Raw genomic sequence first — 14,940 nt, 5'->3', positions numbered from 1 at the left:
GGATATAAAAAATCTTTGGTTATATCACATTATCTGGTGTACAATCTGTTGCTAAATTGGAGTAGGATGCAGAGCACCCTGCCTCTATCCTTATCCTAGTTGTTGTAATTTCTTAGTCTGTCAGGATGCTCATTTCTAGCTCATAAAACTACAATCCTTTGCTGTGATGATTTCTTTGATTCATTCTTCTCTCACTTTTGTCTCCCATGATCTATTCAGCTCTCCTCTCCCGTGTCCTGCACTCAGAGATCAACCAAGTGCTATTCACCAAGCATTGGCTTAGCTGATTCACTCACCTGTGAAGAGAACCACCCTACTGCAGTTTGAACTAGCCCTGCTTTCACTATTAGACATTGAGACCACATGCATTTGCCTGTTCTATTTTCTTTGTGGGTTTTGTCTTCAACTCGAAAATGCACTAGACTGTGTATTTTAGAGTTGAAGAGCACCAACTACTGATACACATGCTTGGTATTTGGTATTATATTAGGATCCCATTAGCTGTTTGCGAAAGCAGCAGCTACTCTTCCTGGGGTCCACACAAAACATGAAACATGACATAATACATAACATTAATAAACCAGAACTGCTCAAGGACAGAACTACATAACTAAAAAAACGGCACACATAGCCTACATATCAATACATACACACAAAATATCTAGGTAAAATAGGGGAGAGGCATTGTGGCGTTATAAAATACTGTACGCTTTCTTGAATTTGTTCTGGATTTGGGACTGTGAAAAGACCCCTGGTGGCATGTCTGGTGGGGTAAGTGTGTGTGTCAGAGCTGCGTGTAAGTTGACTATGCAAACAATGCTTGTTAGAGCATATTAAAGACTTAATTCTATAGAGAATTAGTTTGACGAGGTGACAGATTATGATTTACTATTGTAACATGCAGTGATTAATTATATTGTCCCCGTCAGGAGTACAGGCTTTTGCCGTAGATAGTAGAGTTCTCGTCTCTGGACCACACAATCTTAAGATTGTCTTATGCTAAGGCACTGCTCTCACTCTACCTCGGTTGGCTACATTGGTGACCACGGTGGGATCCTTTCGATACACCTATGTGGCCTGGGAACACAAATGCTCCTAGAGAGATTGGGGAACACTGAAGCATGTGTTGATGACAGTTCTACTGTCTCCACTAGAGGCTCAGGCTTTAGGCATAGATGGTAAAGCTTTCATTTCTGGACTGCAACATTGTAAGATTGTGCTCTATATCAGTGTTTCCTCAAACTCAGTCCTCGGGACCCCAAAGGTGCACGTTTTGGTTTTTGCCCTAGTACTACACAGCTGATTCAAATAACCAACTAATCATCAAGCTTTGATTATTTGAATCAGCTGTGTAGTAGTAGAGCAAAAAACTAAAATGTGCACCCCTTGGGGTCCCGAAGACAGAGTTTAGGAAATGCTACTCTATATACACTGCAGCATGTAAAGTGGTGGTCCCATGTTTCATGAGCTGAAATCAAAAATCCCCTAAATGTTCCATTCACACAAAAAGCGTATTTCTCTCAAATGTTGGGCACAAATTTGTTTACATCCGTGTTAGTGAGCATTTCTCCTTTACCAAGATAATCCATCTATCTGACAGGAGTGGCATATCAAGAAGCTGATGATTAAACAGCATGATCATTACACAGGTGCACCTTGTGCTGGGGACAATAAAAGGTCACTTTAACATGTGCAGTTGTCACACAACACAATGCCACAGATGTCTCAAATTTTGAGGGAGCATGCATGCTGACTGCAGGAATGACTACCAGAGCAGTTGCCTGAGAATTTAATGTTCATTTGGCAGTACGTCCAACCGGCCTCACAACCGCAGACCACGTGTAACCACGCCAGCCCAGGACCTCCACAACCGGCTTCTTCACCTGTGGGATCGTGTGGGGGGGAGGGGACCTATTCTCATTAGCTGGGCCTGGCTCCCCAGTGGGTGGGCCTGGCTGCCAAGTGGGTGGGCCTATGCCCGCCAAGGCCCACCCATGGCTGCATCCCTGCCCAGTCATGTGAAATCCATAGATTAGGGCCTAATGAATTTATATCAATTGACAGATTTTCTTATATGAACTGTAACTCAGTAAAATCTTTGGAATTTCTGCATTTATATTTTTGTTCAGTAGCAAAGGTGCCTGAGACACCTTTGCTATGTCTGTTCTCAATAAATGGTGAAACACTAAATGTGATGGTGTTCTTTGTTCTAATATATATGCATGAAACGTGCACATTATGGAAAACATGTCTCACACTCATAGTTAGTAGTAGAATAATGGATTGGCAAGAACTTGTCACCGTCAACTTTTACAAGGTTAGTAGGAAAGTTAGGCTAATCATTTAAACCACCTACAGTGGGGTAAAAAAGTATTTAGTCAGCCACCAATTATGCAAGTTCTCCCACTTAAAAAGATGAGAGAGGCCTGTAATTTTCATCATAGGTACACGTCAACTATGACAGACAAATTGAGGAAAGAAAATCCAGAAAATCACATTGTAGGATTTTTAATGAATTTATTTGCAAATTATGGTGGAAAATAAGTATTTGGTCACCTACAAACAAGCAAGATTTCTGGCTCTCACAGACCTGTAACTTCTTCTTTAAGAGGCTCCTCTGTCCTCCACTCGTTACCTGTATTAATGGCACCTGTTTGAACTTGTTATCAGTATAAAAGACACCTGTCCACAACCTCAAACAGTCACACTCCAAACTCCACTATGGCCAAGACCAAAGAGCTGTCAAAGGACACCAGAAACAAAATTGTAGACCTGCACCAGGCTGGGAAGACTGAATCTGCAATAAGTAAGCAGCTTGGTTTGAAGAAATCAACTGTGGGAGCAATTATTAGGAAATGGAAGACATACAAGACCACTGATAATCTCCCTCGATCTGGGGCTCCACGCAAGATCTCACCCCGTGGGGTCAAAATGATCACAAGAACGGTGAGCAAAAATCCCAGAACCACACAGGGGGACCTAGTGAATGACCTGCAGAGAGCTGGGACCAAAGTAACAAAGCCTACCATCAGTAACACACTACCTTGCCAGGGACTCAAATCCTGCAGTGCCAGACGTGTCCCCCTGCTTAAGCCAGAACATGTCCAGGCCCGTCTGAAGTTTGCTAGAGTGCATTTGGATGATCCAGAAGAGGATTGGGAGAATGTCATATGGTCAGATGAAACCAAAATATAACTTTTTGGTAAAAACTCAACTCGTCGTGTTTGGAGGACAAAGAATGCTGAGTTGCATCCAAAGAACACCATACCTACTATGAAGTATGGGGGTGGAAACATCATGCTTTGGGGCTGCTTTTCTGCAAAGGGACCAGGATGACTGATCCATGTAAAGGAAAGAATGAATGGGGCCATGGAAAACCTCCTTCCATCAGCAAGGGCATTGAAGATGAAACATGGCTGGGTCTTTTAGCATGACAATGATCCCAAACACACCGCCCGGGCAACGAAGGAGTGGCTTCGTAAGAAGCATTTCAAGGTCCTGGAGTGGCCTAGCCAGTCTCCAGATCTCAACCCCATAGAAAATCTTTGGAGGGAGTTGAAAGTCTGTGTTGCCCAGCGACAGCCCCAAAACATCACTGCTCTAGAGGAGATCTGCATGGAGGAATGGGCCAAAATACCAGCAACAGTGTGTGAAAACCTTGTGAAGACTTACAGAAAACGTTTGACCTGTGTCATTGTCAACAAAGGGTATATAACAAAGTATTGAGAAACTTTTGTTATTGACCAAATACTTATTTTCCACCATAATTTGCAAATAAATTCATTAAAATTCCTACAGTGTGATTTTCTGGATTTTTTTCCTCATTTTGTCTGTCATAGTTGATGTGTACCTATGATGAAAATTACAGGCCTCTCATCTTTTTAAGTGGGAGAACTTGCACAATTGGTGGCTGACTAAATACCTTTTTTCCCCCACTGTAAATATATTCACATCATTTAGTATTTGAAACACAAAAAAGTATTTCCCAACTGCTTTTTCTATAATCCTGCAGACGCTTTATCATTCTCCATACCTTATATTCCAATGCATCCAACATTACGCATGACCACCATGGTATTGGGTAACTGCTTACATTTGAGAACTCATCTGGTTTAGAAAAGTGTGTGTGCCTGTTTAAACAACCTGCCTAGATAGCTAACGTTTGCTAACTAGCAAGTATAATGTCAACTGCAGCTAGCTACCTAGCCCTTGATCATGACTCAGTTCCATTACATTACACATAAGAGTAATTGGACGAAGGTGTCTGCTGTACAGGCAGAGTTTTGTTAAGAGCCCAGACGCTCCGTCTGAACATTAACACGCATGGCTTGCGCTACGGTTTTGGAAGCATAAGGACCTTATCGTTCATATCAGCGATAAATAATTTTCAAAAAAACAAAAGGTTCAAATTGATACACACCTTTATATGGTTACTGTTCCCACACGGCACTATTTCTATGTTACAGAACTTGTTTACAGAAGACCAAGGGACCACCTGTGTTAATTGCCTAGTTATCTAGAATGCTCCAGAAACGTCGTCACTGTAAAATGCTATCGGCTGCAACTGTGATGAAGCCAGTTGAAACAGTGTCCAGCACAGGAAGTTGGTGGCACCTTAATTGGGGAGGACGGGCTCGTGGTAATGGCTGGACAGAAATGATGGAATGAAATCAAATACATCAAACACATGGTTTCCATGCGCCGTTCCAGCCATTATTATGAGCATCCTCAGCAGCCTCCACTGGTGACAGTAGGTGTATATTTTGCATTTGTGAAATTATTTTTGATGTGATATGAAAGTAAAGGGCTTTTATGTTTCTAAAATCATATCGCAATTGAGAATAGATTCACGTTAGATGGAATACTTGACTGTTTACCTCTGAAAATAACATAAGGTCCTTGGACCTTAAGGAGTAACGGTAGGCTCCTTAAGAGTACATCTCGGGCTATTAGCTAGTTACCTAGCTTTACTTAAGGAGCTTGCTACTTGGTGGCTACGCTTACTACCCTGTTATTGACGATGACATAACATAAACACAGCACGAACAATTTCATAGCTAAGAACACACTTGGTGAAGATAGCTACAACTTCAACAGTAGTCCTGTTTTTTAAAAACATTATCGTTGTGCTACTAGTCGCTAACTTAGCTAGCCATTTAGCTAGCTAGCCAGCTAGAGTTGGCAACAAAAAAAAAAATTCTTACATTTGTAAACTAATATTGCACTCTTACCTTTTATAGTTTCCTTTTTTTTTCAGATGACAAAAACACGACACCCAGCAAACCGAGAATTTTGTAAAAATAACACCATGAACCGAAGCCCTTCTTTGCAGAAATGTCAGTCGAGTCAGGGCCAAAATTGAGACAGCCAGAGACCAGCCAGAGGTCTGTTGCTAAGAGGCAGGAGTCAGAAGTAAGGTTTTAGCATATCCCAAATACCATGCCCTGCTTTTCAATAGTCCAGAATTAGCTTTTAATGATTATGTGTAGATAAATGTTGAAAAAAGGCTAGGTTCAGGTTAGCTATTCCTTTGAAAATCAAGATTAAAGCGCTCCCACGTACAAGTGCCACTGCTCGATTTCTATCGAGCTTGTTGGGAATAGAAATATGGGAGAAATGGATTGCGCATGCGCCGCAACCGGAGCCTGGAAAAAAGGTGTCCCACCATGCAACACAATGTAAATGGTACGCAAGCAAGGTTTAGAGAAAGCGTCCGTGCTATCTGGGATCCTTGGGACGTCCATATGCCATTGAAGTTGAAATGTAGTTATTTAGCAGGAGACATGTTGAAACATTCTTGTATCTTCAAAATGATTATGGTGCATGCATGCCATAATGCAGGCATATTCTGATGATTGAATAAATTGTGATTATTTTGTGCTTATAGTACACCACTGCCAGACAGCTGTTCATAATGCATCCATTGAATGCATTTCATTTGAAATATTTTCCCCACAACGTTCTATCATAATGTATGACCTTATTATAGCTTCTATAGGTAGTGTCAATTATAATGTGCGTACATCTTTAGTGTATCAGGCCCAGGATGTTCAATTCATGATCATGTATCCCAAGGTGTGACAAAGGGAATCTGAGATGCAATGGGCTTTGCTGCCATCTAGTGATCAGATGGAGCTCTCCAGCTCCCTAGGGTGCTGAAATCTACCAAACCACATTCATACTGTTCTTCAGCACTGCATCAGAAATTATTCCAGTTTGGTAGATGAGGGACTGCACGAATTATCATATTCTCACAATCTATCCTAAATCAGCAGCACAGTTGTGACATTCATTCACAGCCATATGCACATTAATGGGTTTACACAGGTGGTGGGTAAACATTGGATGAATGTTGCTGCCTCTTTTTCATTGCTCCCAGGATAGTGTCGTCTCGGAAATCCCAGACCTAGGTCTGGAACATTGTTAACATTGTGGGAGGCAACCCGTCTGCCTAGGAAGAGTAAGTGCACCTGTGTTTTCATACTCAGAACTGACCCCAACCCCAAAAACAGACGGTACACATTGTTCAGAGCAGTCACTATACTTTATTTTAGGGGGAGAAATAGCATACAATTTATTCTGTACAATATTTAACAATCACTTCCATCCAAGCCCTGAAACTGTTTGTTAAATACTTGCAAAACAAAGGAAAAGATGGCATGTTTATTTTGATAGTAGGATGGCCATTTATGCCTATGGTGAGAATATCGGCAGATAGCACAAACCTCAGTTAACAGTGACACCATTTCTATTGTGTGATGACAAAATAATATATGTCACCATAACATAGAAATTCCTAAAGAAAATAAAAACTCCATAGCTGGTCAAATCTCAGATCATATTCCCACAACATTGTTAATTATACAAGTCTATGGTTGCACCATACAACTCGCCTTCAACACTGATCAATGTTGTGGGAACGTTGAGTGACAGCTAGGATGTCTGTCTGAGGTAAAGTATGAGCCAATCCAGGGAGTCTTTACTAGCGTAAAGATATATAATAACAATACTTCTTCCTCTGAAAGAGAAGTTAGCATTGTCCGGGGTCTTGACATAAATTAATAAAACCATTTTTAAAATACAATTACATATAAAATAAACAACATTAAAATATTTTTTGGAATATTATTAACATTAGAAAGGATTATTTTTTGTTGTTGCCTTGAGACCATAAAAAACAACATCATGCTAAAATCACAATCTAAAACAACATTAATATGTACATACTGTGCATTTTCCATCCAGTCATCTGCTAATGTCATAGAGGGGTTTGGCTTTTAAGGGGGTATAATGTAGGCTAAATGTAATGTGTGCCTCCTTAGAAACATGATGGTGTCATAGTAACAAATAATGTAGTATTGTTTTACATAAAATAAACCTAGAAACCTTCTGAGGCCAGAGGGAGAGCATCTGTTTAGTGAGATAGAGCATTTGCACAGCAGCAGTGTTTTTTAAAAGTATGGAATATATGGAAACAAAAATATTGGATTTGACTTTCCTTCTTGGCATCAGTGCTACAGATAATACAGTAAGTATATATCAAACTGGCAGAAGTTGCAAATCTGTCTCCCCTGGTTTTGAAGATTGCTCTGTTGTTGGATCCCCATGCCTACACTCCTGAATCAAATAGTGGCTCAGGTTAGAGAGGAATAGCAAGAGTAGCATAGATGTCAGTGAGTGAGAGAATAAGAAACCCTCTGAGCTACAGGCTGTTAGTCCTACAGATGCCGTGACCACTTTAAATCCATAACTTACATATCATTGTACTATTGAGTTGGCATACAGTTATTGCCAGAGAGGATGTAGGGGTTTATAGTCAGAGAATAAACAAAAACAGCTGATGTCATTGATTAAAAAACAAACGCTACATTGAGAGTGAAAGTTGGTGCCATGGCAAGAAGCCACTGTCAGCTCCAACTTTGATTGCATACTGTTAACTGAGTAAAAGCGTAGTGTTATTATATCCCTGAATGTTATGTGGTAGGCTATAACAAAAGATGTCTGATGGAGAGAAGCACATAATTGAGTCTCCAGTGTTTGAGTACAACAGGACTACTAATAGAACATTATCCGTCTAGAAACTGAAAGCTGCAATTGGCCATTTTAATCTTTTTATGTCTTGTCTAAGGAGCACATAGCCAAAGTGATGGACATGCTGTTAGTGATGGGGAATACAAGATTAAGGGGGAACACATATATTTGATCATGATGGCTACATTAGTAATGTATAACACCTGACATGATCTGAATAACCCCTCTATATGGACATCTACCTGAAAACCACACCAGCTGTAAAGACCTCATGTATGCACCCCTTGACTAAGTTGTCTCCAAAATAATGGCACGAGAATCAGTCAGCACCTAAAAGCAGAGAGGAGGGGTCATAGAGTAATGTGTGCTTCCTGAGACGTATTGAAATATGATGAAAATAGCAAACTAGAAACAGAAAATACTACAAACAGGGCAGGGAGAAAGAGCAATACCGTTACAGTGGATTGTAGACATTTCATTTAAAAATCAATAGGGGGTTTCGAACAACTGACACCAGTGTCACACACTTTTACATAGAAAAAAAAAGAAGGAAACAAACATGCGTTTTTAATATTCTGTGGACACCGCAAATCTAATAAGGGAAATGCTTTTAAAATATTTGTTTCTCTAATATATTCATATTTTCAGGGATTTTCTTCTCAACATGTTTAAACGGTCAAAAAATGTTGGTAAAACAACAATGCTCACAGTCACATTTGAATAGCTGGGGCAAAATATAAAATACACAAACAAAGAACTTAAGAAGGCAAAAACACTGGTTTGTGAATGGCCATTTTTGTTGGCATACTCCATAATTTGAAAAAGCTTCAGTACCAAACATGTCATCTGAATGTCGATGTCCTGTAGTGGTTTTAGTGTTACGAAGGAAAACATCATTATTTGTAGGATGTGAAACTGAGGTATACCTTGTTGAGAGACTCAAGAGGTTGATGGTTATTTCTATAGAAATGCTGTGAGGCAGGTCCGGATAAATAACCTTGATTACGCTGTTTTCTCTCTCTCTCTCTCTGTTGATATATGTACAGCAGCGATACACAGACATTCAGAAGCTGTTTCTTATTGGCATTACAATAGTCATTCATAGAAACACAAAGAGCAAATGTGTTTAAAACCCAAGTTGCCCTTTTTTATACTGAAATGAAATTAACTGTGTTTGTGTCAGGATTCTTCTTCTCTCCTGTTCCTCCTTTTCTTAGAGAAAAAACTGAAGTCAGTCCAAGAAGTACGTTTTCCTTTCTTTTACAAAAAATAGTAATATCAGCCAAAAGGTCAACTTAAAAATTACTTTGTCCATTGTCAAGGTGCGTCCAGTGAGGGATCTAGATGATTGATAGTTTGTTTTCCCATCACGCCCTCCCATTTTAAAATGACCCAGGCGTGAGGAAGTCTTTAGGCACACATGTAGCTAAACGCAATAGGAACCAGTTCAGACCTGGATGGTTCTCCATGAACCCAGGTCCACTGAGTGATTTTGCCGCCACCTTGTGTACAATCACAGCGACGGATGTGGAACGAGTCTCTGTGGGGTCTGTTCTCCTGTCCTGTGTTAACTCATACGCCTAGTCATAGGCTGGACTCTTTGGGGGGGTAGTCCACATTGGTCACCATGGTGACAACTGTGACAATCTCCTCGGGCGCGGTGACGTTGTTGAGGCGCTGCATCTGTACCACGCGCTCCTCCACACACCCCGCCGACAGACGCGCCTCCGCTTCGTGGTCCCAGCACTCCTCGATGGTCTCACACAGCATGGTCAGACCCTGGGAGGGACAGAGCACACACATTAGCACACACGTGTTTACCCTCTGCGACACAAGGGCACAATGACACACAGCGAGCGAGGCCCGTGGGGCGGCATGGTGGACAGAGAGAGACCAGACGCCATTAGCTTAACTAATCTACTGTTACAGATCCACAGAAGAGGAAATAGCCAGGGTGAGGATGAAAACAGATCCGATAGGAGACACTGATAGTGCAGAAACTGTGAGAAGGAGGCCACTCAGCAGACATTTCAGAAATGGCCGCTATCTTCTAGACTGGGGGGAGAGAAATCGGGCCTCAAAGATGGTATCATTCTCCGATCAATAAGTGTCTGCGTTGGACTCGAGTTAGGATGCTCTGCAGACAGTAGGGATTCAGACAAACCATCTTAGCTAACCGTAGTCAAGACATAAACAGATGAGGTAAGAAGTGGCCTTGGCCATGGCAGGGAGAGACAGGCTTATACGGGGAAATTAACATGGAGCTATATTTAGCTATAAAAGCCCATTGTCATGTTAATGTAAAAAGCTGTTCAGTAGTTGTGCTATTCTTTCTGCTCAGCAGAGCTTCTCTGTACTCTATGTCCTCACTGTTCCATGACGATGGGTTTTGGTAGTTTGTGGTTTGGTAGTTTGTGGTAGTCACTGTACTGCCTCTTCAGTCACATTATAGTTTAAGATACATGGTGTATATGATCTACTCACTGCGTGTTTCTGCCAGCACTCCCTGAGCGTGGGCCTCAGCTTTTTGTGGACCACTACCTCCTGCATGTCCTCCAGGGACGGGTGCTGGCCAATCTCCTCCTCAAACGGCAGCATGTACTCATCCACTGGGCCTGAACATACACACAGCACAATGTTACACACAAATCTCAAAACCACAGTGACCCATTCACAAAACAAAATGCAATCAATATACCAATAGTTCCTTTGAGCTAATAAAGAAAATACATCAGTAGTCAAAACTCAATCAGTGCTCTCTGAGTTTCTCAGAAGGAATTCAGAGCTGATGCTTTGTGTGGTCTAATTAAGCAATAAGGCACGAGGGGGTGTGGTATATGGCCAATATACCATGGCTAAGGGCTGTTCTTATGCACAATGCAACGCGGAGTGCCTGTATACAGCCCTTAGCTGTGGTATATTGGCCCCCGAGATGCTTTATTGCTATTATAAACTGGTTACCAACGTAATTAGAGCTGGAAAAATACATGTTTTGTCATACCCGTAGTATACGGTCTGATATACCACGGCTGTCAGCCAATCAGCATTCAGGGCTCGAACCACCCAGTTTATAACAGCTCTTGACCAGTGGAGGTCTCTCTCTGAGCCGGTGAGTTCCTCTGACCAAGCTCTAACTCCGAGTTGACCTCCAGTGATAACCACAGAGGTCGTGCAGGGTGTTCCACATGCTGATCACCGACACATCAACCCGGGCTAGGCCAGGCCAGGTCAATACTGCTCCATGGAACCAGACAGACATAATCCATAACAACAGACTGGTTCCCTGCTTAGACAGTGGTGGCCCTTGACCAGGACTATGGTAGTACTATGGCAGGAAAGGACAACCCTCCTGGAGAGCTACTGGGTATGCAGGCTTCTGCTCCAGCCCTACACTTGCACAGCTGATTCAGCTAATCAAGGTGCAGAGTAAAGTTAGAACTAAATCCTGTGGTAGGGTAGCTCTCCTGAGAGTAGGGTTGGAAGAGAATCGTGCTCTCCAGGAGAAAGATTGGTCACCCCTACTATATGGTGCTTCCAGGGACTGTGCTCTTACCGTCAGCAGCCTTGCAGCGTGCGGCCAGCTCCCACAGCACCAGCCCCAGAGCATACATGTCTATCCTCAGGAATGAGTCCCGCTGGAAGTTGATAGCCCCCTCCAGGACCTCAGGGGCCATGTACCTCCGGGTGCCCACCTGGAAATGATAGACAAACACACACACACTGATTTGTTTGATATCAATCTAAATCAACGGTCATGCTTGTTTTGGACAGTTTACAGTTCATTGTGGAATACAAAGTTCAACTATTGACAAGCATATTCTATGATGTAGAATGATCCAGTCATTTTGACATCATGGAGTCTATCAAACAGTCTCTCCACAACCTACATCCCATCGCTCACCTGTCCGTGCGTGTCCCCAGCTGATTTCCCAGCCTCAAACCTCAGGGCCAGGCCAAAGTCAGCAATGCAGGCCGTTAGGTTGGACTTCAGAAGGATATTCTTACTCTTGATGTCCCTGTGGATGACAGCAGATCAGAAACACACCAATGAGACAACACACCAATGAGAGGAAAGCTACCCATCATTTTCCATAAATAATGTTGTGTAATATCCGGAAGCAGAGATATTTTGTTTGTGGAGGAAGGAAGTGGATAGAATAAAACAGAATATAATCGATTTATTGGAAGACAAAAACATGGAGGATAGATGACCAGGGAAGGTAAGAGAGCAGGGAGCTGACCTGTGGGCGACGGCAGGCTTGTGTCCATCCTTCAGACCAGGAATGTCTTCATGGAGGTAGGCCAGGCCTCTGGACATGGTCTGGGCTATGTGACACAGCTCATTCCATGACAACACGTTGGCCTTCAGATAGTCTGTCAACGAGCCCTGGAAATGGAGGTATACAGCCAGTTAATATAACAGCACCTAGCAATGTGTCTCACCTTCAACATGCCACCACAGTCTGACATAATGCCAGCTGATTGTTCTACTTCTAACCACTAGAGGGCATGTTTATTCAACACAGATAAAGATCATTCTAGTATTCTCTGAAAATTAGAAAGAAATATCTTTATCTTCTTAATGTTTATTGGGATAATTGTTAAATTATAGCATGAGAACCTTGAATGAGCTAGGCTGAATGTAATTTGTGATTGTGCTGTGGTCCTTTGGCCAGCAGGGGGGGGGGCTGTACCTTCTCGTGGTAGGCTGTGATCAGCCACAGCTCTATGTCCATGTTGGTGCCCCTCTTCTCCGCTCCCAGGAAGTGGAGAAGGTTCTCATGCCTCATCCCGCTCAGGTTGTAGATTTCATACTCATTGTGCCATGACTGCTTGTCCTGATGATGACAAACAAGGCCACAAATTCACTATAAAGTCAGATGAATAACAACTAGTGAGTATTGGATTTCCCCCCACTATTAGATTGCAAAGTATTTGGTAGGGTAAACAAATTGTCAAAAGACACTCAAAAAAACGTTCTTTAACCGGTTAAAACAGTATAATATACAGTCAGGTCCAAAGTTATTGGTACCCTTGATAAAGATCAGCAAAAAAGACTATGAAGAATTCATTTTTAATGGCGAGCGAGCGTTGCGACTTTTCCTTTTCAATTATTATTAAATGTTTTGGTTGCACCTCGACTCAAGTTGGTTCAGTGCCCTCCACTTCTTTCCAAAAAAGACAGTATAAATAAATAATTCAAATAATGAGCTATATTGTATGCTGAATTATATCCTTTAATCCTAATACAATTGCTAAGAGAAATAGATTTTGTTTAACAAGTAATAAAAACAATCTAAAACAGATCGGGGTCAAAATTATTAGCACCCCTGTTTTCAATACTCCCATTGCGAGGATAACGACACTGAGCCTTTTTCTAAAATGTTTTATGAGATTGGAGAACACATTGGGGTGATCTTAGACCAATCCTCTATACAGAATCTTTCCAGATCCTTGATATCCTTTGTCTGCACTTATGGACAACCCTCTTCAATTCAAACCACAGGTTTTCAATTGGGTTTAAGTCCGGAGACTGAGCTGGCCATTGCAAAAATGTTGGTTTTGTGGTCAATTAACTATTTCTTTGTGGATTTTGATGTGTGCTTAGAGTTATTGTCTTAGTGGAAGATCCACTTGCAGCCAAGTTTTCAGGTTTTTGGCTAAAATGTTCTGGTACTTGGTAAATTCATGATGCCGTCGACCTTAACAAGGGCCCCAGAACCAGTGGAAGTAGCCCCATAACATCAAAGATCCACCACTATAGTTTACAGTAGGTAGGAGGTTCTTTTCTGCATATGCATCTGTTTTCCGATGCCAAACCTACCACTGGTGTGCGTGGTCAAAGAGCTCTATTTTCAGGTCATCTGACAATAGTACCGCCTGGAGTTTGCTAAACGGCATTGGCACTTGGATTGGAAGCGGTGCTATGGATTACATGAAAATAGAGCTCTTTTGACCTGTCTTTTTTTTAAAATATATTTTGTATTACTTGTTAAAACAAAATCTGTTTCTCTGAGCAATTGTATTAGTATAAAATAATATAATTTTCAACAACAAAAAATAGCATACAATACAGCTCAGTATTTGTATTCTTTATTTTATAGTCTTTTTTGCTCATCTTTATCAAGGGTGTCAATAATTATGGACTTGACTGTATGCATGTTCTGTCATTATGTCAGTTGGTGCTTAGTGGTCAATCGAGGCCACTGTGGGCTTAGTGATTGGCCTCTAAGCTAAAGGGCTGGTCAGCCCAGGAGGATTAGTTAGGGCCTGGAACTTTAAGACTGACGACGCTCTCCTCTCCTCTCCCTCACAAAGAATTAGGGAAAGCCTCCCCCCATAGCCCTGCATTCTGCTGCTGGTGGTTAGTTAGTGGCTAACAGTCCTGTACCTGAATGGGGAAGATTTTGACAGCCACGTAATCGTTGAGTAGCTGAGCCTTCCACACGCAGCCGAAGCGCCCCCTGGCTTTGATCTCAATCAACTGCAATGGCTTCTGACCCAGGATGGGGGAAGGAAGCAAGGGCCCTGGGTCCTGCAGTGGAGAGGAGAGAAAAAGACACATCAACCTCACTGTTTATTACACAGAGACCAAGCATCAAGTGCAACGCTTTGCGTATCGGCATACTGCAGTGACTAAAGAAGTAGTATACAAAATGGCTGCAGTGTAGCAGGGTCAATGGTTGGGCCATAGCCTCAAGTCAAAGAAAAGGGAAACTTTTGAGCAGCTGCTGGGCTGGGCACTATGAAGCTTTGACAGAAGGGGCTTATGGGGGCTAGGGAAGTGGTGAGCTTGTTAAACTTAATCACCAACCTCTGTCTCCTCTCTGGACTACTGGATGAGGTCTGACCTACTTACTGTAGAGTAGCAGGGGACGGACTACACTGACTGACTGATTGACTACTGCA

At 42.1% G+C, this 14,940-nt stretch overlaps 2 protein-coding genes across 3 annotated transcripts in view; both read right to left on the bottom strand.

The window, feature by feature from the left end:
• LOC121536711 (methyl-CpG-binding domain protein 5) overlaps positions 1–5,583 on the bottom strand; it is a 51,359-nt gene extending 45,776 nt beyond the window's left edge. Inside the window, exon 1 of the mRNA XM_041844158.2 lies at positions 5,232–5,583. The gene's annotated coding sequence lies outside the window, so the exon portion shown is untranslated. The remainder of the gene's footprint in view (positions 1–5,231) is intronic.
• A 942-nt stretch (positions 5,584–6,525) lies between these two features.
• The window catches only part of LOC121536712 (activin receptor type-2A), a 45,554-nt gene continuing 37,139 nt past the window's right edge, over positions 6,526–14,940 (bottom strand). For both annotated transcript variants that reach the window (XM_041844159.2, XM_041844161.2), the window contains 7 exons: positions 14,423–14,566; positions 12,726–12,869; positions 12,273–12,418; positions 11,933–12,047; positions 11,585–11,723; positions 10,516–10,646; positions 6,526–9,810 (listed from right to left, as the gene is read on the bottom strand). In XM_041844159.2, coding sequence (XP_041700093.1) covers positions 9,616–9,810; positions 10,516–10,646; positions 11,585–11,723; positions 11,933–12,047; positions 12,273–12,418; positions 12,726–12,869; positions 14,423–14,566 — 1,014 coding nt within the window. In that variant the 3' untranslated portion in view covers positions 6,526–9,615. The remainder of the gene's footprint in view (positions 9,811–10,515; positions 10,647–11,584; positions 11,724–11,932; positions 12,048–12,272; positions 12,419–12,725; positions 12,870–14,422; positions 14,567–14,940) is intronic.

This window comes from Coregonus clupeaformis, chromosome 23 (assembly GCF_020615455.1).
Source record: "Coregonus clupeaformis isolate EN_2021a chromosome 23, ASM2061545v1, whole genome shotgun sequence".
NCBI classification, from domain to species: domain Eukaryota; kingdom Metazoa; phylum Chordata; class Actinopteri; order Salmoniformes; family Salmonidae; genus Coregonus; species Coregonus clupeaformis.
Note: the sequence above shows the minus strand (reverse complement) of the source record. Positions and strands in the feature narration are given on the sequence as shown.